Source organism: Eucyclogobius newberryi, unplaced genomic scaffold (genome assembly GCF_026437365.1).
Source record: "Eucyclogobius newberryi isolate DKJ021-1_F unplaced genomic scaffold, fEucNew1.0.hap1 SCAF_15, whole genome shotgun sequence".
In the NCBI taxonomy this organism is placed as follows: domain Eukaryota; kingdom Metazoa; phylum Chordata; class Actinopteri; order Gobiiformes; family Gobiidae; genus Eucyclogobius; species Eucyclogobius newberryi.
This window is the reverse complement of record NW_027315779.1, coordinates 6,461,473-6,484,377: the sequence shown is the minus strand read 5'-3', so window position 1 is coordinate 6,484,377 and position 22,905 is coordinate 6,461,473. Positions and strand designations below refer to the sequence as shown.

The following is a 22,905-nucleotide window of genomic DNA, read 5'->3' as shown; positions in this document are numbered from 1 at the left end:
ACTATAATCATACAAGTTGCATTATTTATTTTTATTTAAAAAGGAAAAAAGAAAACTACATTGAGGTTAAAACCTCTTCAAACACAATTATAAAAACATATACACATTTTAAACACAAGACGTTTAAGAAAACTTTTAAAAGCACAACATTTTCATAGGATTCTCTGTTCTGTGTTTTTCAAAATAAAACAAAATCCTCAGTGAAACCAGCTCACACAACATTTCCCACTAATGTACACATTCCCGATTACTATTGAGTCCCCCAAATATATACTTCAAGCTGTTGAGTCAATATAGTATTTTATTTCAATTGTGTTTTAGGTTGGATTTGGACCAGCTGTAAATAAGAGTTATCTTTAGTAACAGTATTAGAGTTTTTTATTGTTTTTTCCCCCTGTTTTTTATTATTATACTTCTGTGCCTAATCTGTGTTGCATTGTAATTTCCCCATTGTGGGACAAAAAAAGGTTATCTTATCTTATTTGGAAGTGCATTATGACCAAAAAAAGAAAAGAAAATCATTGTTTTTCCCCATATCGGAAAGAAATAAAGTTTTGTTAATCTCCTGAGCTACACAAAAACAATGCCAGTGCCATTCAACTCAAAGTAATGACGTTTCCTCCTCCTGCAAACGTAAAAACGCTGTAGCAGTTATGTTGTGTAGAGTTTAAACAGCCTGATCTTCTGACAGAAAAATGCATTGCAAACTTAACAAGCGCTAATTGTCCTTTATCGTCGCCATACAACGATCATAAAGAGCTCAAAATGTTCAGAACCACAAATTTGCTTAAATAATGATGAACTGCGATAATTAATTAAGCTTTCTGCAGTGCCAGTTTATTATGCTGTTATTTCTTTTCAGAGTGTGATTTCATGGTGCTTTTTCAGACTTAATTACAGTGTTTTTGCTAATGGAAAATATGCATTAACCTCCACTTTTAATCAGTTTTATGCTGATTTATGACTGTCAATACGGCGATAAACCTATTTCTCACCATGCTTATATTACGTAGCATAAACGGACAACATGTACTTATTATTGTAGTATAATATTTCAAGGCTTGTTTGAAATATGATCATAAACAATACTTTTAAAGCCGTAAAGTCTGAATTCAGCCCATGCCTTGTGCCTGCGGTGTGACCTTCTCGTTACAAAGCATATCTTAAAGGTGCACTTTATAACTTTTCTAATCGCCACTGGCTTGTCTCCATGGCGATGTTCTTGAATGTTTGACAGAATGACATTGAACTTAACTTGCAGGTGTTTTATTGCTCCCTCGGAAAACACGCACTCTTCTGAGCTTCGCCCACAGATCTGACGGAGACTTTTAATGCCGTACTGTGGAACTCTCTCAAACACATCTCCATGGAGACGAGCAGATGCAACAGAAAAGTCTCATATAGTGCACCTTTAAACATTGGTTGTCAAACATGTCGGAAATCAGGTATTACCGTATTTTCCGGACTATAAGTCGCACCAGCCAAAAAATGCATAATAGACGAAAAAAACATATATAAGTTGCACTGCAGTATGAAATGCAGTTGCAAGTGTGAAAATAACAAATCATATCATATATAAGTCGCTCCGGAGTATAAGTATATAAGTATAAATATAAGTATAAGTTGCACCCCGGCCAAAACATTGAAAAAAGTTTAGTCCGGAAAATACTGTACTAATCGATACTGAAAGTTGACTCAAAACGAGAAGGCACTTGTTTGAACGTACTGATACATAACATTTAAAATAAAACGCAAAAATAGGGCACAATTTCACCTTCCCTGACCAGTTTTAGGTCTTATACTTCATCTGCACTATAAGATCACATGGTAACATAAAAAGTACTATTATTTTGTGTTGAAAAGGACAGTTTGTTGTTATCATCAGTGTGATATTGAGTATTGAGCTTGTCGCCTTGTAATTGAAAGCGACTTTGACTTTGATTTTGAAATATTGAGGTTTCCAGCTCATTTCCATCTCGTTTTGACTGCAAACTTCAAGTGGCGGTCGCAACGAGCTCATGTTATCACAACCAATGTGTTCACAAATAATAATGAAAGTGGGGAAGAGCAGCTCAGGAGGGTTTAAGAGCCTCTCCACAGGAAATTACCTGTAAAAATGCAACCCAAAATACAAAGGGGAGTAAAAGTTGCAATAGAGATGCCGCGATACAAGCGATTGGTAAACAAGGATTCTCGCTGTACGTTGCCTTAATGTGCAGATGCAGAGGTTGATGCTGTAGATTTAATAAGTCAAATAATTAAAGGCTCTGTTTGTACGTGTAAACAACATGAAAAACAGAACTTGTTCATTTTAAACTCTTTGCAGCAGTTCACATGTACCACTCACTTACCTAAAGCTCTCCCAGCATGCAACAGATAAACCGCTATGAGTTTAAAAGCGCTTTTCACAACTTTATGAAGCAAAACGGCTCTTTAAGTTCATTGCATTTGGAGTTTTTACTTTTTCGGATTTTTTACATTCTGAAACATTACTGTGACGTTAACATTTGCTTTTACGCTGAAGTAGTTGTAGCTGCTGTTTTAGTCACTATTAAAGGGGAAATCGCTTTATGTTTCCTTTTCATAAACTTATTCAGTGTTGATTTATACATAATCTGTAATTCCGACTCTAAAATGTCAAATAGCTACTAAAAACACAAATGACAATCTGCTGCTAGTTGAAAATTGTGAAATGTCAGTGTGAAGAGGCAGGGCTTAACAGTTCTGCAATTTTGAACAGGAAGTCAATGGACGTGGTCTATTTTAAAGCTGTTTGAGATCAATATTGCGTTTTCCAATGATCACAATGTAAAATGACAATCTACCAATGTTATAGTTCTATATTAAGTACCTGAAAAAAGCATTATATGTCTCCTTTAATGTTTTGTCGACTTAAATGTTGTTAGCAGTTGTTAGTTACTTGTGCAAAAATGATTCCCGTCCTCTTAGATTAAGTAATCCAATGAGGTGTGTTTCCAAACAGTTTGAAGTGAGATGTGGAAAAGTCTAAAGAGGCGTCAGGATATTGGACAGACATGAAGTTATCCGGATGTACAGTTTATGTTCCATATTAAATTACTTCCACCTTGCACGTGCTTCCTGCTTTTAAATGAAAAGTCTGACGTGCCTCTCTGATTTTTCCTCTGCTCTTACGTGTACTCTGTGTACTTGTGTTACAGATAAACCTGAGGCTCATCCTGGTCAGTGGCAAGACGAAAGAATTCCTGTTCTCTCCGAACCACTCGGCAGCAGACATCGCAAAACACGTGTACGACAACTGGCCCATGGGTGAGTCGGCACTTTCACACGACGGGACAAACAGGGTTTACTCGTCACTGGTTTAGTCATAAGTGCTGAGGCAAAGAGGAAAACACTCTGGGTTTCACTGTCTTAATGTAATGTAATGACAGCTGTGGTGTCGTAATATAAGTATTCTCAGTATTAGGGTCGTCAACATTGAGATACTAATTGATACAAGTCTTAAAACTAGATGCACATTTGAACTAGCACTGATACTGAATCACCTAAATTGAACCTTTCCCGATACATTTCATAATTCGTCACAACTTGTGTAAGACCCCCTGCTTATGATAATGTAAACAGTACATTCTGCTGTCTAATACATTCAGTGCGGTGTGAAAATGGTATTGGCTTTCTTCTTAGAATCTAATTTGAAATTTTAGAATGATGACGACACGACTCACAATTAGATGAATTTAAACTACAAAGACCATGGTCCTTTGCTCCATTTTTGGGTCGCCAAGAATAAAAAAAAGTCTTAAATGTTAAGAATAAAAGTTCCTCAATTTAATCTCTTAGAATATGACATTATGATCACACTAAAGGTTTGTTATGGTATTTTTAGGACCATTTATAATTTCTACAAAACTGTAGCCAGCCACAGTATTGAAATGTATACTTAATTTATTGTAGAATATTAAGAGTCCTTCTAAAACAAATCAATAGAAAACATGTTTTCTAATCTGTCTTTGTAGTTCTTACTTTTTATGAAGCTCATAAAAAAATAAAAGCTGAGAATTGAGGTCACACTTGGACACACAAAAAAGGCTCTAAACACAGACTAAACCTGGACTGGACCAGAATTAAACCAGGGCCAAAACTGCACAAAAGTGAGTCTACATCAGGACTAAACTGGGCTCAAACTGGTTCTGCGTTTGACTAACAACACATACGAATACAAACAGACTCTGGTGCTATGGCGACGCTGGTCTGGGAACGCCTTTAATTCCCTCCTATCCGTTTGAGGAAGTGACTGGGGAGAGGGAAGTGCATCTGCGGCCCCTGAGACTCTTGGGTAAGCAGTAAAAGGATGTTTGAATGTTTTTCATCAAATTGCAGCTGTCTGCCTGAGCTCAGTGTCTCAAAGGGCTGGGTGTTTCTCTGCCCAAAGCCAAAACATCCAAACACCCGTGCTACGTTGAGTTTGATTTCACTTCACCACAAATCACAAACTACATCTGCCGTTTACACGCTTAACTGAAGGCTCTTTACAAGTACGCATTTAAATTAGGGGAACATTAAGATTCTATATTATCTGATTGGTTCTGCGGAATCAAAACATTTACTATCCTCTGGTTTGTGGTTCTGTCTAAATTGACTTGGCAGTTCACTGATGTCCCACAGTCTGTGCACACACAGTCTGACCCTTCTCACCCTGGACTGTTTGAGCCACTCCCACTCTCAGGCAGGAGGCCACGCCCCTCAGGCAGGGTGAAAAAACGTGTTTCTTTCCCTCGGAACTCATAAACACTTCAATTATTCAACCAATACTGTTCACCCACTGTTCAGATTCCGCACTATTTCCGACCATCTGTCAACGTTTGTGTAAATATCTCGGTACCTTTTCATACCTTATTTTATTAGTACATTCTTAATTTATTGATGCCATATTTGACTCTATAGACTGTTTTATGATTCATTGTTTTATGTTGCACCTTTACGTTGCATAATCACTGCTTTTTGCCTGTGTCAAGTTTGGGGACAGTATTTTGACAGTAATTTTAACAGTGATTAGTATTTTCTTTATAGTAGTAGTAATAGTTTCAGGATTGAATTACATTGTTTAGCTGGTAACTATGACATTGGATGAAATTTAAAAAACAATGGACAAAACGGGACAATTATTCAGAACTTAATATGCTCTAATTCCTTTCTTTGTTATTATTATTTATGTCTGATGCCACTCCCTCATTTTATATCTGTATATGTGGCTCAGAGAGAAGTATAAAATGGGCGTATTGTACATAAACGCATACAAAGTTATAGAAGTTTTGTTACATTCAAACAAGGATTTAAATTCAATGAAATAACAACAATTTCCTCAAACCTTTGACGTTTCTGCTGTGTTGTCACTGGACAGAAGTGAAAAGTGGCTCCACAATTTACAGTGTTGGACCCGTCACAATCACAATCATCGACTTTGTTCACCCAAAAGATTTTCCTTTTGCTGAACAGTCTTTTTACATTTGTTATGTGTTATTTTCGCTGCATTGTTGTAGCTGTATTAGGCCTTTTAAAATAGTATTTTTCCCCTTCTTAAAGTACTTCACAACTATACACTTCCTCCATCTCTGTATAAAGTCAGATTTAGGCCTGTCACAATATTTAGGCTTTGATTTACGGACTTACGGTTTAATAAATTATATTTATGTTTATTGTTTGTACCTTTTCTTGCACTACATTTTAAGGTCAAATAAGTGACACCAAAGACTCATTATAGATACTAATTAACTATTTAAGTGTTTCATTCTGCTATTTATTTATCACAGCTCATATTGTTTAGCAATATTGTACATTCAGAAAAGGGCTTTAATGTTATTTAGTCCGCGGCGTGATGTAGTTTTAGTACTATAATTGATTTTTTCAATTTTTGTGGCAATAAAACACACTTCAAAATGTGTTATGGTGACAGACCTAATCATATTACATGTTACTTAAGGTACTTTATACGTCAGTGCTGCTACAATGTGCTTATTGAAATCCCAATCCTCCACCTTCCACAAATCCTTCCAGTCTTTTATCTCCAACAAAAGCCTTTGAGGAAGCTCCATGTATTGTACTTCCACAGATCACATTCAGCGCCCGGCTAATTACTTGCATAGGAGCGCAGTGCATTGTGGGAAAGTCTTTGACGTGGGTAATTAGCCTCTGCTCCTCTCGCTCTGATTATCACTGCGTGCAAGAATGTATCGCGGCTCGTTCGCTCCGGGTCAGTCCGACGCCCACTCCCAAAGCACAGCGCATTTGATCCGGGGCTGAGCTCAGCAGCCGCACCTTCCATACCTCCAAACGCCGTCTGTTGTTTGTGCTTTTATCGCACGAGCGCCAGTTAAGCTTGTTTGCGACGCAGCGAGTAAGGGACACGAGAGTACGCGTTACAATTGGTACAAAGCCATGATCATGAATAGGCAGAAGAAGAAGAAGAAGTACCGTATTTTCCGGAGTAAAGTCGCACCAGCCAAAAAATGCATAATAGAGAAGAAAAAAACATATATAAGTCTCACTGGAGTATGAAATGCAGTTGCAAGTGTGGAAATAACAAATAATATCACATATAAGTCACTCCGGAGTATAAGTAAAGTTGCACCCCGGACAAAACTATGAAAAACGGTGCAACTTATAGTCCCGAAAATACGGTACTCAATTCTGTGTCAGATACAGCAGCAAGTATAACATACTCAAGCAAAAGTTAAAGTATCTAAAAAAAAATCCCTTCAAATGTATTTAAGTACTCAATTATGAATATGAAGAACCCAATTATAAATATACCTTTAGAGTTAAAAGTCAAAGTGTTGACATTTAAAACCTAGAATTCTGTTGTGATTTTGATAATAGAATTGAGCTCATTTGGGGTCAACAGATGCAGTTGAATCTTATTTTTCATGTATTTTTCATTTGTATGTTTTGTTTGCTCAAAGCCAGAACAAAAGAGTTTGACAGAAATAAGTTTTGAAGGTTTAGAGTGACAGAAAACACAAAATTGCCTGGATGAAAGTGAATATAAGTTCATCAAAGACAATTCTTGGTAAATGAATGCTGTTTGTTTAAGCCCCGACATAAACAACCATCTGAAATTGATTAGTCCATGGAAAATATTTTGCTTGTTAGTAGGGTTGTCCAAAAAAATCAATACCCAGATACTAATCAATACTAAACAGTACAAAAATGACATAAATAGGACACAATTGAACCTTTCATCAATAGTTTTAAAATGGTTTTGATCTATTTCAGAACTAGTCATGGTAATACTAAAGAAACTACCAATGTTGTGTTGAAAATAACATTACAATTTGTTTTATTGTCATTGTGGTGTTAAAATCAGTCTTAAATTTTGAGCTTTTATAGCAAATTCTTGGTTTATTGCCATTGCCAATTAACAAAATTCACAAACAAAAGAACTTGCTTTGGTGATTCAGTCCAACATAAAACAATGAACAATGATAAAACAACAAGTCAAAAAGGGCATGCGTTAAAGAAAAAACAATTGTATTTAGATGTTTATTTGTATTTTAAGCATTTGACTCTGCTCTTTAGGTGGACATATTGAGTTGTTCTTGAACGCCTCGTGTCGCTGACCCTTCAGTCGTTCGTTCCTGCGGGGCGGGGCACATGTGAACTCGGTCAGGTCCCGGCGTTTCGCAGTAACACCCTTCACTGACTCTAGACACATCTGGACTCCAGGCTCCCTCTCATTTACTGCCCTGTCTTCTCCTCTTCCCAGCCACACCTAACGCTCCTCTCCTCCTCACATTCCCAAAGACGTCCCGCCAAAACCGTCTGTTATATATCGTTTTTTTTGCGTATAATGACAGAAAACGACGCCTCAAAATACCTCAGTCGCCGCGGTGATCCAGAAACACATTTAATTCGGCTTCTCTCGCCAGCATTTCTCCCTGTCTCGTTATTGCAATGTTGACATACAGATTGTTGACTCATGCTAATTAGGGAAAAGTCTCAAGGTACAAACAGACTGTACTGTAATCAAGCTTCGACGGGAACGATAAGTGACGGGAGATTAAAGAGGTGTCTCTTTTGAAGACGGCAACAGTTTTGTGACATTATCGTTCAAGTATGAGTGTGGCGTTTGTGGTGTTACGTCAGTGCGACAGAAATGTGTTTAAATATGTCTGAGTTGAGTTTTAATTGTGAAAATGTGAAATGTCTGTAAAACCAATCACAAAAGTGCAGAAATATCACCTTGTACTCGCATTTTTCACTATAAACGTTGCACTCAATAGTCTCGTTTTGCCTGTCTACAAAACAACAGTAACAATATTAGATGAGAAATAACAAGACTAAAGTTATATGTTCTTTCTAGAGCAAGGACAAGAATTCCATGAATAAAGAATCTGTTCAAGTCTATAAATTCCCTGTAGGTTTTATTCATGGCGGTCTTGTCTGAGTTGTTGTCTTTTCCCTGACGTTTCTGTCTCTGTTTATTCCAGACTGGGAGGAGGAGCAGGTGAGCAGTCCCAACATCCTGCGGCTCATCTACCAGGGACGCTTTCTCCACGGCAACGTCACACTAGGAGGTCAGCGCACACACACACTCACACGCACACTCGCACGCACGCACACTCGCACGCACGCACACTCGCACGCACGCGCACACACGCACGCACACTCGCACGCACACTCGCACGCACACACGCACGCACACTCGCACGCACACTCACACGCTCGCACGCACACTCGCACGCACACTCACGCACACACACACACACACACACACTCACGCACACACACGCACTCACACGCACACATGCACACACTCACACACACACACACACATGCACACACTCGCACACACACACACACGCACACACACACTCGCACTCACACACACACACACACAAACTCACATGCACACACACACACTCGCACGCACTCACACACTCGCACGCACTCACACACACACACACACACACACATGCACACACACACACACTCACACGCACGCACACACACACACACACATGCACACACACACACACACACACACACACTCACATGCACGCACACACACTCACACACACACTCACACGCACACACTCACATGCACGCACGCACACACACACACACACTCACATGCACGCACACACACACTCACACACACACACTCACATGCACGCACACACACACCAGTATTGGTCGTTTTTTAAATTATTTTATTTATGAAAAGCATGACAACAACATCCTGAAAAGTGCATAGTGTCTGTAGTTAACTTGTAACATTGATTTACAGGCAGTGTCAAAAATGAGACTAAACCGGATCCAAAATGAGATGAAACGAGGTCTAAAATAAGACTAATCAAGGCCTTCAATGAGACTAAACAAGGCCTAAAATGAGACTAAACAAGGCCTAAAATGAGACTAAACAAGGCCTAAAATGAGACTAAACAAGGCCTAAAATGAGACTAAACAAGGCCTAAAATGAGACTAAACAAGGCCTAAAATGAGACTAAACCAGGTCTAAAGTTAGACCAAACAAGGCCTAAAATGAGACATAACCAGGTCTAAAATTAGATTAAACCAGGTCTAAAAGGAGACTAAACCACCTTTAACAGAAGCTGTAGATTTTGTGATTCGATCCTTTCAAAACAAAAGTGAGGCCCTCCCTTGTACCTTACACTTATCCATTCACTTATTTCGCTGACTCTTTTCCCTTCGCCACTTGAACCAGAGTCATATTATTTTTGCGTAACAACATTTGGACTTTTGGACCACGCCGCCCTCTCTCTGAGCCGCCGCAGTCAAACAGTAAAACCCGTCTCTGCCCCGTCCTCGCGCGCTGCCTAAATTCACAGGCCTGTGTTGTTGGAAACGGCTGTGTGCTGTTCTCATGGTTTTCCCCAGCTCTGAACAGAGGCTCCTCAGTGCCTGGGACAGACCTGCTTTGACGGGACGAGCGAGGGCAGGAAGTGGGGAGAGAGAGAGGGGAAAGACACTGTCAGGAAGGAGAGCGGTGAAGACTGGCGTTTGGAGACAGACGGAGGAGGAGGGAGGGAGTGAAAGCCCTAAGAAAAGATGGTTTCTTTAGTGCAGCACTCTTCTCTTTTGGCTTTGAGGCCTCTAAGGGCGCTTTTCATACTTGTGCACACATCGCAGCAAAAGTGGGACTGAACTAGGACGAAATCTGGAGCCAAACATGGACCAGGTTTAGAACTTGGGCTGGAATCGACTGAATACGTTCTTGCTCGACTGAAGAAATGCCTCGTCGACTAAAGCCCACGAAACTATTCAGCGTCTCTTGATCCGACCCAAACTGCTGCAACTCACGGGACCCAAAAATAACTAAGTTAGATTAAACTTACGGTGTATTTATGTCAAGACCAATGAACATATTTATGAACATTCAAACCGATGTAGATAAGCATCCGCAGAGCCTCTGGCAGGTTGATGTTACAGAAAAATAAAAAACAGCTAACAGTGTCGTACATTACATCATATTGCATTGATTTGCGTTTTAACTAAGTGCTTTGGGAGATAAAATTAATATTATATAATTTTTTTCCCTGGTCAATGAAGAACCATTGATCATCTTATAAATGGATGGATATAAAAATCTTGGTCGACTAAGACTTTATCAGCTAAACAACTAAAGGAGTTCAGGTTTAACTAAGAACAAGACCAAGCTAAGCCAACTGGACTAAACCAGGACCAAGTGCGTTCACAGTCAATTTGGGGTCATGCCAGTTGAAGCTGGCGTTGAGTAATACAAATACAAGCATGTTGTTGTTGGGCAAAGACGGTATCGTCAATGCCATTAGAAAGAAAGTTTGCAATTGCTCTAGAAATACTTGTTAGATTCGTTACTTAATCACGTAATTGTCACAGAGTTGTGAAGAAAGTGAGTGTTTACAGCTGTCCTTTCTTTCTTTCTTTAATGTCTTTTAGTCGGTGTAACCTGATTTTGATTTGCCCGGTGGTTTTCTGTGGTTAATGGCGTTGGCGCAGCCCCTAACTCACTTTACGCTCTGCCCATTACTGTGTTTCGCTTTGATAATGCCTCTGTCAGTGGTTTCGAATGGTTCAAACGTCCACATCGATAACTCCAAGAGAACAGATGCCTCTACTGTGTTGTAAAGGGCAGTATGTAGTATTAGGGCGGTTGTAGTGGACCAAAGACACGTGAAGCCGGTTAAAGCTGTCAAAACTATGAAGCAGCTCAATCATCCCGACCAGCTTTCGGACCCAAAAAGCTCCCCATCACACATATCACACATACGTAATAGTAGACTAGGCGCTCGCATGTAAGAAACGCACAATAAACTCACAATTTACTCCCAAATCCCAATAAAATGATTTGACCACTAAACATTCTAAACACCTTGTGGAACCCGTGTCCTTCGTTAAGATGAAATAAATAAAATAAAAACACCGTCAACCAATTCATTGTCTTAAACAACTAAAAACCTGCTGCTTTTGAATGTATTTTTGCATGAAGAGGCTTTCAAATTCAATGAAATGATGACTGATTACCTAATAATAACCTTGTTGTTATTGTTGTTGAAATATATGATAAGATAAGATATTCCTTTATTGTCCACACATGGGGAAATATTGTATTCTAAGCCAATTTGTTCTGCCTTTGACCTGGCAGCAGCAGTGTTAAGGCTCTGAGGTGGCACTTTTTCAGAAATATTGACGAACCGCCGAGCTAATCTGTGTATATACATTTCCTGTGCCTAATAAACAGTACATTCAAAGTGAGCTGATGTACTACTGTGGCTGTGTTACTCCTGTTTTGTCCGAAATGCCGCTTTAGCTCGCTGAATAACGTCTCTTTTTCTCCACACAGCTCTCAAACTGCCCTTGGGGAAGACCACAGTGATGCATTTAGTTGCCAGAGAGACTTTGCCCGAGCCAAATTCCCAAGGTAACCAGCTCCCGGCCGCTCCGCTTTCTCTTTCAAGCCACTTTAACCACCACGCCAACCCTCATCGCCCGTTATTCCACCCCACACACACACAAACACACTTATTCGCCGGCCTAAAATGCAACCTCGGGACTCAATACGGCTCCAAATGATAAATCGCCGCTGGGTCTCTTTTGTCTTCGTTTGGTCTGGTCGTATCCCGGCATTTGCTGATTTCACAACACGTGATTTATTGCCCCTCGAGATCGCGAATGGTCTTAAACGGCAACCAAACACGCACGAGCCCCCTCGGACGTTTAATGACGAGCATAAAAATGAATTACAAAGACGGATGCGGCTCATTTGCATAACTTGGCGGAGAGTTAAATGCGCGGCGCACGTTATCGCACCGTCTGATGTAAAAAGGTAAGTTTAGGTCAACGAGGAGAAATGGCATGTAATTATCTCGAGTGTCGCTTTGTAATAAGAAGAGCAAGTTGGAAACAGACTGTATCTCGAAGCAAGAAATGGATTTAAACCCGAGAGAACTGTCTTTAGTCACTGTCCGCGTATTCATGGGTTTCAGTGATGTAAATAAGGCTGTTTCACCAGCAATAAATAAGTTTTTTTTGTCATTTTGTGTTGTCTGTTTTGACCATGCAGACTTACTTTAGGATGCCGTGTGTTTTTCCTCATTTATTAACAAATTAAATGACAATAATTGTATCATTTTCATGTTAAAAAATGGTTCAAATGCCGTAAGTCGGTGTGAATACTGTGTTCTGCATGTGTTTTTCTTGACTACGTCTCCTCTTGTTCAGGGAGACGTAAATAATTAATTTCTACCCCAAATATGACATTTTGTGAGGTTCAATTATTCATATTAGCAACACTAACAAATCCAACCAAACTTAATTGTCATAAATATACTATTAATTCATGTTTGAATATAATGCTATTTTTACTATATGCTGAAAACTATTGAAATTAAAACTGAATTGAATTAGAATTGAAACTTTTTGAAGTTACTTTTAGGGGTGGACAATATTGACAAAAAATATACTTTTTTATTTTTATTTATCTAAATATTCAGATGTAGGGATGTCAATATTATTCGGTCAATCAATAATCGTGATTATTCAGGTCACAATATAATTTTAACAACCAAAAAAACACTAATTGTGGCCATTTTAGAAGCAAATTCATGTGTTTTTTGGTCAATAAATAGTCCAGAAAATAGACTTAAACATCTTTTTTATCAGGCTGTTTTTGTCACATTTAACTTTATTTTGTCTTCAGAAAGTTCACATTTGTAAAGCCGGTCACAAGCTTGAGGAACAGCACCGTGTTAGACCACGGGAATTAAAGAAAGTTAAAGATTTCACTGTTAATCAATAATCGCAAACAAATTCTGTCATGATGTAAAAGAGAATATTTGCCATAACAATAGCAGTAACTGACGCAAGTAAGTAACACAAGACAAATGACTTAAGGTGGTAACATGTCAGACGGGGGGCAAACACGGGGCAAACACAGCCTTACTGTAAGTAAGGCTGTGTTTGCCCCGACCATCGCCATGATTGACACTTCATAGAGACTTACAGGAGGGCTGTGTTTGCCCCGACCATCGCCACGATCGACACTTCGTAGAGACTTACAGGAGGGCTGTGTTTGCCCCGACCATCGCCACGATCGACACTTCGTAGAGACTTACAGGAGGGCTGTGTTTGCCCCGACCATCGCCACGATCTTCCACAGATCAGACCTGTAACTTGGTCCAGTGCAGCTTGTCTCCAACGAGTTATGTTTACACCCACATTGTGAAACATTACATTACAATACGGTTAAAATCCATACAACTGGAAATATTTTAATTCAAGAGTATATGTAGATCTGGGGTGCACAGTGGCAAAGGCGGATAGCGCTCTTGCCTCCCAAGAAGGAGATCATGGGTTCGATTCCCGGACCAGACCAACATCACATGATCTCTCTGGGTGGAGTCTGCATGTTCTCCCTGTGTTACCGTGGGTTCTCTCCGGGTTCTCCGGCTCCTCCCACCATCCAAAGACATGCATGTGTTAGGTAAAATTGGTGACTCTGAATTGGCCCTAGTGAATGAATGTGAGCGTGAACTGTCTGTAATGTCTGTGTCTCTGTGTTGGCCCTGCGACAAGTTGGCCACTGTCCAGGGTGTACCCCGCCTAAGGCCCGAAGTCACTGGGATAGGCTCCAGTCCCCCGCGACCCCAAAAGGGACCAAGCGGTAGAAAATGGATGGATGGATGTAGATCTACTCGCATTCAAATTGTGCGTCTGATTTTAAAGCGCTCTTCCTCTGACGACCTTCTGTCTCTGTGTTACAGGTCAGAGAAATCGTGAGAAGACCGGCGAGAGCAACTGCTGTGTCATCCTGTAAATCCACACTTCTGGTCCTGGGACGGTCACGATGGCCCATCTCCTGTCCAGTTCATCCAGAAGAAGGAAACGCAGTCGGACAACATCTTTCCTTCTCTGTCTCCTCTGACATAGAAAGGTCCCAGACAGCGGGCTCAATGCAGGACTTTTAGAGCTGATTTAAACAATAGCGTTGATTCTTTTTGTCGTACTTGATGATTATTTGTCATAGGAAGAAACTGGATTTGCATGTTATGTTTTTGTTCTGTTTAAATTTCTTAATGTACACCTTGCTAAGCCTTCTGCTGCCATACCGCCGCGTACCGTTGACTCATCTTGCTTTCCGGTGCAGTTTTCAGCTGGTTGTCACAGTAATGCAGTGCCCAAGTTTTGCGTGTGGCCTTGTCTTTTCTCACAGCAAAGGATTTTAACCACTAACACACACACACAGACGTCCATATAAACAGAACACACTTTATGGACTGCACATTTATACAGATGTGCCTGATCCAACCAACCGGGACATTCAAAAACTCCACTTGTGTCCGCTCTACTGCCCTCTTCTGCATGTGCAAGTGAAGTGCACAATAGAGAAATGATTCTTTTATTTTGTGGTAAAGACTTTTTCCCCCCTCAATATTTTATCCAAACAAAGCCTAATAAATAAATATATAAACAAATAGTGATATATTTGTTTGTCCAAGACATATGTGACTGTGTTTTGACAGTCCATGAAGATATTGCATATACTGTACATACAGTTAAAATATACCTATATTACTGACCAATCAGTGTTGTGCTCCATATACTTTGCTTACTTTACCCATTTAAAAAAACAACAGCTTTTGGTGCCAGTGTTGTGAAAGAACTCAGATAAAGTGTAATTAGGGCTTCATGATATTAGCAAAAGAGAAGAAAAAAAAACTGAGCAATATCACACTGCAACAATATATGATATGCAATAGTTCTAATGTGTAAATGGAACTTTTATATTTGAAGGCAAATGGTGTCGCGATGGGGTGAAATATCAAAATGGCGTATAATAAAGCTGCGTTAAGACGTGCCACACATTGTGCTGTTCTTTCCCAGCGCGTTAGGAAATTGGGCATGAAATTATATCCACATTTGTCTTAATTTTCCTCCCATCATGTCCCTGCATTAAAGAGAAAGCCCAGGTTTTATGCTCGACTGGCGGTGTTTTCCTGTTGTACATAATTGACAGCACACACTTTCAGGAAGCGGTAAAAAAACAAAACAGTTTAAAACCTTCACAAACAGAAGAGCATCGCACACTACAAAATATTCAGTCTTTTCTTTGTCCCCTAAAAACTACACATAATGCAGGGAAACAATAGTGGTTGTACACAATGTGAAACTGTACAAAATACTCACGCGCTCCATCCAATGATTACACGCGCACAGAGCAGTTCATTTTATATTTTTTCCAATGGGAGTTGAATTCCAATTTAAGGTGTAGAATATATTTAAAATGACTCTTGTCTAGGACCTGACGACTAGATCTTGTTGATATATAAACAGTATATTGGTGTTTAGTCTGATCATGCCGACGGTTAGCCTTTAGCAGTTCACTTGTGCTTCAAAACGGCATCAAATTTCCCTAATTACCCTCACACTGATTTTGTTTCTCTTTCTGTGCTATTTTAATATTATTTCCACTTGTGTATAATTTAATGTAATCCTCTGTGTTTTATTTTTGCTTTTAAAAATCGCTTTGTAACAGCACTAGGTCTTAAAAGATATTGTTTATAATGATCAGGGTTCAAATGTGTACAGATATAAACCTTTTCAAACCGATTGTAAATAGCACTAATGCTCTCTTTTGCCCCCCCTGGACTTCAAATGGAAAAACAACTGTAAACTAAATAAAGGTTATTGAAGTGCACTGGCTTTTGTCACTCACTCTCTCGACGCCGCGGTGAAAACAACGCTGAGTCGGTAAAGTGAGTTTGGTTTAGTGTTCGTGTTGAAATTGCTCTGTTGCAGTCGTCAGGGCCGTAAAACACTTCTCTTTTAGTTCGATAATGGCTTCGCTGTGATTAATGTTTAACAAACGCCATCGATGATTGATCAGACAGAAATAACTGGCTGTAACTGGGGCTTTGAACGCTTTGCATAATCCGAGTTATAATAAATAAGTCATTGGTGTTGAAGAAGAAATTTCAAAGATATTAAAAAAACGCCCCTTTTTTACACAAATGTCTCACTTTGCAAGTCAACAAGACAAATAAAGAGTAATAAAGAGACTATTCTGAAAGAGACTGTGTTCAAAACTAATGTAGTGTGTCTTTTGTCAATATAGTGCATATTTAAGCTAGTTAATACTCTCACATTTACTTATGTAACATTTGATATAGATTGCTCGTCTTGGAGTAGTTCACAGACACTTTACTTTTAGTACTTTTAATATATTTGACACTGTAGTCGACTCTTACTTGAGTCAAAGTTTTGGTTCCTCTTCCATCTGTGACAAAAGTGACAAAAGCAAATGTTGACAATATTTTTTTTTTTCCTTTTGTTGCTTCTAAAATACTAGATTTTGTGCATTATTTTCTATTTCATTTTTTGTCTTTCCAATGACATTAACTTCAAATTCTGACTCACATGTCAAGCCCAGACAGTTACTCTTAATTGAATTGTAATTTCCCCAAATACACTTTTACTCTCATGTGATTCACTTCTTGGACCACTTTATACTTGAGTAATATTATTTTTAAACTGTAGAGAAAGTTTCAAAGCCAATCAGCCGGACAGTGTTTTAAAATCTAAATTTCAAAATGTCCAGATGACTGAACTTGGACGAATGAGGGTTTATTCCAGATAATTTAGATATATAACGGTACTCTTACATTTTTGTACCAGTATAAAGTAAAGCTCGAGAGTATTTTCTTGCTGTTAAAACGTCTCAAAGAAAAGTTTGAACGTGCACTCGCCATCACGGCTTTTGTCAAACTTCTTGCCGGTGACGCACGGCTGTGGAACAGACGGAGAGTGTGTCAGGATCAGTATGTGACAGCCATCTGACGCTCCTGACTCATCTGCAGCAGTTTGTCCAGCAGACTGTGGGCCAAAGTCCAGCCAGAGCAACAACAACAAGAAACTCACTCAACCTGAAGGTGTCAAACATATCTCTCCCCAGGTGTGATGTAGGCGCGGCGACCTGAAGTAAACCGTGTCATGAGCGGCCCCACGTGTCACTCTGTGGTCCTCGCCCCCCCGTGTCCCCGTCCACATGCTCTCTGACTGTAACGTGGGCTCCGTGAATGCTGCTATTCTTGCCCCGGCCGCTCGCACACGCTCGCACACGCTCACGCAGCACGCTGGCTGGCTTCGGTAACAGTAGTACCACTCACAGTGACATTTCTGCATTTGCCAACATCACAAGTGCCTATTTCTGTGGCCCCCAGACTGAACTCACTGTTTGTCCTGTGTCAGTGAGTGTGAGCTCTTCAGTGTCACAGGTTTTTCTTTTATTCTTTTGATTTCTGTGAACTGTAGTTTTTGCGGCTCTCAGCAGAGGCGCAGAACTCAGCTACATTTACATCATACAATTATAAGATAAGATAAGATAATCCTTTAATGTCCACAATTATGCTACTTCTGTTAGATATTTTACAAGGGAAAAGTATTCTGACTTCTTACAAACGTTACATTATTAAATATGTTTTTTGGGGTAAACAAGTACATTTTCGTGTTTCCTCCCAAAGAGTATATTCTAAAAGCAGCCCTTAGTGACAAAATGAGACCACTGCTCGCTGTCTGCAGCTAATAATACAGTATTTTATTTCTTGTCAACCAGGAAATAAGAGCAGAAAGCAGCGCTCTGATTTGCTGGGCTCAGGTGGTCCACCCCAGATTCACGTTGTCGTCTGAAAAAGCTGTTCTAAAGTTGTGCACGGGCCAGAAAATCTATGCATGTGAATACAAAGGGTTTGTGAGAACTTGGGATGAGTTAAATACTTTTTAAGTTACAGTTTTAAGATTGGGTCCCACAGCTTTAACTGCTTTCTTGCACGACTCTTTCAGATATGATTTACTTTTCTTAATTTCCGTGATGCTATCTTTCTAAAATACCAGAATTTCTGCATTATTATTTCTTACATTAAATTACCCATCACATGTTACGTTCAGACAGTTACTCTTACAAATACTTTTATCACAGTATATTGTAAAAAGACGACTTTGTGACAAAACTGACTCAAACTAAACGTGTCTAAGGGTTTGTGAGCGCTAGGAACAAGCTAAGACACATTTACATCAGGTGCGAAAATCCACTTTATGCTTATAGTTTTCCCAAAATATGACTCTTACTGCAGTGCGTTTATCCACCACCGCTTTGCACTATTGTGTACATATAATTTTGTTACGAAGTTACAGTAGTTTTCTCTTATTTGAGTACAAACTACATTTTTAGCTACTCTTTTCACCCTTTACTCTCACCATCAGCGGTTAGTTATAGTCAAACGTCAGATGTCTCTCTCTTCTCTCCACAACATTCAGACTTCACGCTCCTTCGGTCAATAATTAAAACCATTTCCTTTATTCTATTGGCTAATTTACATCAGACAAACTCTCAAAAACACAGCAGGCCTGTTCTTCAGGCCTGCTGTGTCATAGTGTCTGTAGATAATGGCTGAGGTGTTGTGATGTTCTGTGTTGAGTCTTTGTCGTAGAGTCACGTTCACACTGTCATTACTGGTGTTTGCTTGGATTAAACACGAGCAACACTGTCATTATGACTGAGCACAAAGCATCAGCTGATCTCTTAAGTCTACACTGTATCTGTATCTACACATGACCTGCTCTGACATGTGTCCATGCCGCCCCCTGCTGGTTATACAAGGCACTGCAGCACGAGAGTCACGAGCTGGTTCAGAGTCCAATTTTAAATAATGGCCTTCTTTCTTTACTTTCTTTTGTTGAGAAGTTAGATTCAGCATTAAGCATTTCCCTCCACGTGTTTTTATACAATTGTTTCAAACGTACAGGGTTCAGATTGAGGTAAAAGTAAATGAATTAAGGCTGTTGTGTGCGCTTGTTTAGGTTCATAAAATGTAAATATGTTTATTATGAATGATCATGGTGTCTTTAGGTCAGTGTTTTAGGAGTAAACGTTTCTCATTGTCGGCAATAAAGTTAATGAAACATTCAAATTAAACAATAAGATATGAGTAGGTGGGAGATGTATAGAAAAATTGGTAATTTAAATATGCAACATTTGATTATTGAGTGTATCGTTTATCAAATGAAGAGAAATTAGCTGATTGAACAGAAATGTCTTGTTTAAATCTCCTTAACAAGTATTTAAAATGTAACATATTCCTGCCTTTTTGTGGTTAATTTATGATTTGTTCAAGTTTTGTTTGATACTTGATCATTTTAAGCACACTCCTGATGAAATGTCTAAATATTGAGATAATAATTTCTGCCAATCCGACACACGTATGACTATAAATGATTAAATGTATCCACTTTGAATTCTCCAGGTCACACCACAAGCCTTTACATCCTCATCACGCGTCATCATGTCCAAGTGTATTTCCACGCTGAGGCCTGGATTGCTCTGATTTCTCTTCTTTTTCCTGAAACTCAAACGATATCTCTCACATTACGCCAGCACAAGTCTGTCACTTTTGCCCGAGGGCTCCTCCAGGCTCTGGTGAGAATCCTCGAGATCTGTTCTGCTTTCACTAGTCCTCAAGTATGATCAGCGTGTTCCAGACTAGTAGTAGAAAAAGCTTCAGTTGTAGTCATCTGGACTCAAGTTCAGGACCTCAGAGTGCCGTGCATCTCCATCTTGAAGCCTCTAATCACTCGTTTGAAGACGGTGAGGTGAAGGTTTTAAGCAGGAGAAAAGATGGTTTGAAAGAGGAGTCAAGGAAGCTATTTTTGTTAAAAAAGAAAGACCTTCTTCAAACAGAAATGGAGGGTTAAGATTCAATCTTCCTGGTATCTATAATGGTATACTGAACCCCTGGAAAGGTAGAGGACCAGGACAAGGACATTTAGATGCTAATCAGGTACTCAGGGTGGTTGAGCCAGGGTCTCACAAAGACAAAGAGGATTCTAATAGCCCATTAAAATTCTGAATAGGCTAGCTCGGTAGATACAAGGGGGGAGTTTCTGTTGAAACAAACAACTCTTTCTACTTCAGGAAGGCTCCGCCCAATGGGCGGGTCTTACCACAGAACAGTATTAATACGTCTTTTTTTTCAAACTGAGTCCAGATGACTACAACTGAAGCTTTTTCTACTATGGAACACGCCTGGACGAATGAGGGATTACACCGACATACGTTCCAGACTAGTGCAAAGATTTATGGAAATACATTATTCTTGTCCATATTTAATGTCTGCTGGGTTATTTCTTGAATGGGGTTTTGTCACTACATCCAGTTAAATTGAGCTAAATGTTATGTTACAGTAATTATAAGTGATGAACATGTGATCTCTAAAGGACCAATGAAAACCACGACAAATAATTAATTGAAAAGATGTGTATTTTTCAATGTAAGTCTAATAAATATAATACAGTATAAACATTTTGCTTGAAGTGCATACGACAGGTCACGCCACACGTTTCACTAAAACGAAGTGAACGTATTCTTAATGATGATTTTAGTTTTATAATGTTGCTTCCTGGTTGGACATGAGCTGCAGTGACGTACAACTGTTACCTAGCAACGATATTGTAAACAAGAGGCAAAGTCCATCATCTAAATCACGCGATAGCTATGATTTCACAAATGAAAATACCGCATATCGCCTTTATTTTACTAAATGATGGTTTAAACTATTGGAATGAAAAGTGTAAATTGTTCCTCAGCTCTACTTATTGTAATTTTCCACTTTTATTTTTCATTTTTTCTTGACAAACTGCAACTATCTATCTGTCTATCCCACCACACAGTCCTAGTTAGCAAAGCATGAGAACCTGTCGTATGCACTTTGAATGTAAAGTGCCTGACGTTCACAGATGAAGCTAGATAATTAGCTTATTAGAGTTTTCTGTCATACACGAGTTGACTGATAATGGCAGTGCTGTGTTGACATGACTATTTGGCCACATTAAAGCTTCCGGCGTCTCTCATTTTTGCGTAAATACCGTATTTTCCAGACAATATACGTTTTTTCATAGTTATACTTATATACTAATACTCCGGAGCGACTTATATGTGATATTATTTGTTATTTTCACACTTGCAACCGCATTTCATACTCCAGTGCAACTTATATATTTTTTTCTTCTCTATTATGCATTTTTTTGCTGGTGCGACTTATACTCCGGTGCGACTTATAGTCCGGAAAATACGGTATTCCCAGACGTTTGAATTCCCTTCTTCACATTCACAGATACGAGTCCTCCTTGGACGTGTCCCAGGGCACTCTGTACAGCCTGCGAGCGCTCCGGCCCTGGACACACTTGCTCTCGTGCGGCGGCTGCGGCGGCTCCTGGACTTTCTTCTGTCCCGTGGTCATGTTGCATTTGCAGTTGTTCGCCTCTTTGCCCAGGGACCTGCAGATCTTCTGGGAGCACCCGTTACTCATCAGGTGTTTTTTACAATCCTTTTTGGGGCAGATGCGGCTGCTGTCGGTCCGTTTCTTGAACTCGTCCGGCTTGAGCTGATCTTCGTCTGAATCGGGTGAGCAGCCTTTGTCCACGCTCTGAGCAGGAGCAGGAGCAGGAGGAGGAGGAGGAGGAGGCGGCTCGATCTGGTTATTTTGGCTGTCCAGTAAATGCTTTGTGTCGTCGCCGATGATGCGATTTGTGTATCTCTTCCAGAAGTTTGAGCGGAGCAGCTCTAACTCTGAGTGCAGAGGTAAACCGATGTCCAGGTGCATGAGGAGGTTCCCCAGCCACTCCTCCAGCTGCGAGAAGGGAGGCCTGGAAGAAAAGACAAGGATTCATTTAGCTAAGGGCTTCACAAATGCATGATTTTGGGGGGGGAAATGTTTATTGCAATTGTGAACCGTGATGTTTTCAGTTTTTCAGCCCGCAATGAAAGTGTTACACAAGAGAGTGGAAACGAAACTCAATATTGAAATAAAAAGGAGAACACAATGATATTTAAAACAAATTAATAACCAAACAGGATTTACTTTAAAATTTTTATGTCAAGATAATTAGGTTAGGTTTTTATTTAATTTCAATACAGTTTGGGAGTTTAGTATTGATTACTATCAGGGTATTATCAGGGTAACAATCCTTTTAACAGTCCGATTTCAGAACTCATTTCTAGAGGTCTAAACTACAAGGTTATTTGTACATTTATTTCACCACAAAAATACACATTATGTTGTTTGCATAATTACCTAAATAATTCAAGCCTTTTGATAATTGCACTAATGTTTTGATTTGATTACAATGAATTGCACAGCCCTCACTTGATTAGTGTGTCAGGGAATCACGTGATAATCACGTTAGAGTGTTCATAACTTAAGTGTTATTGCAGTGTTTTAGCTTCATGATAACATGTTATTGTAGTTCACTCAACAGCAGGGGGCAGTGTTACGCTCAGCTCAGATGCAACAGGTGGTGAAGCAGGGGCACAAAAACACTTTTGACCTGGTTTAGTCCTGCTCTGGTTCTTCTTTAGTCCTGGTTTAGACCTGCTCT

General features: G+C 39.6%; 2 protein-coding genes across 2 annotated transcripts in view; one reads left to right on the top strand and one right to left on the bottom strand.

Annotated features, from left to right (window-relative positions):
• Window positions 1-16,174, top strand: part of ubl3a (ubiquitin-like 3a) — a 59,929-nt gene extending 43,755 nt beyond the window's left edge. Inside the window, exons 2-5 of the mRNA XM_072445847.1 lie at window positions 3,180-3,288; window positions 8,466-8,552; window positions 11,822-11,899; window positions 14,241-16,174. Coding sequence (XP_072301948.1) covers window positions 3,180-3,288; window positions 8,466-8,552; window positions 11,822-11,899; window positions 14,241-14,293 — 327 coding nt within the window. The 3' untranslated portion in view covers window positions 14,294-16,174. The remainder of the gene's footprint in view (window positions 1-3,179; window positions 3,289-8,465; window positions 8,553-11,821; window positions 11,900-14,240) is intronic.
• A 4,613-nt stretch (window positions 16,175-20,787) lies between these two features.
• Window positions 20,788-22,905, bottom strand: part of LOC140360590 (LIM domain kinase 1-like) — a 14,343-nt gene continuing 12,225 nt past the window's right edge. Inside the window, exon 15 of the mRNA XM_072445846.1 lies at window positions 20,788-22,173. Coding sequence (XP_072301947.1) covers window positions 21,636-22,173 — 538 coding nt within the window. The 3' untranslated portion in view covers window positions 20,788-21,635. The remainder of the gene's footprint in view (window positions 22,174-22,905) is intronic.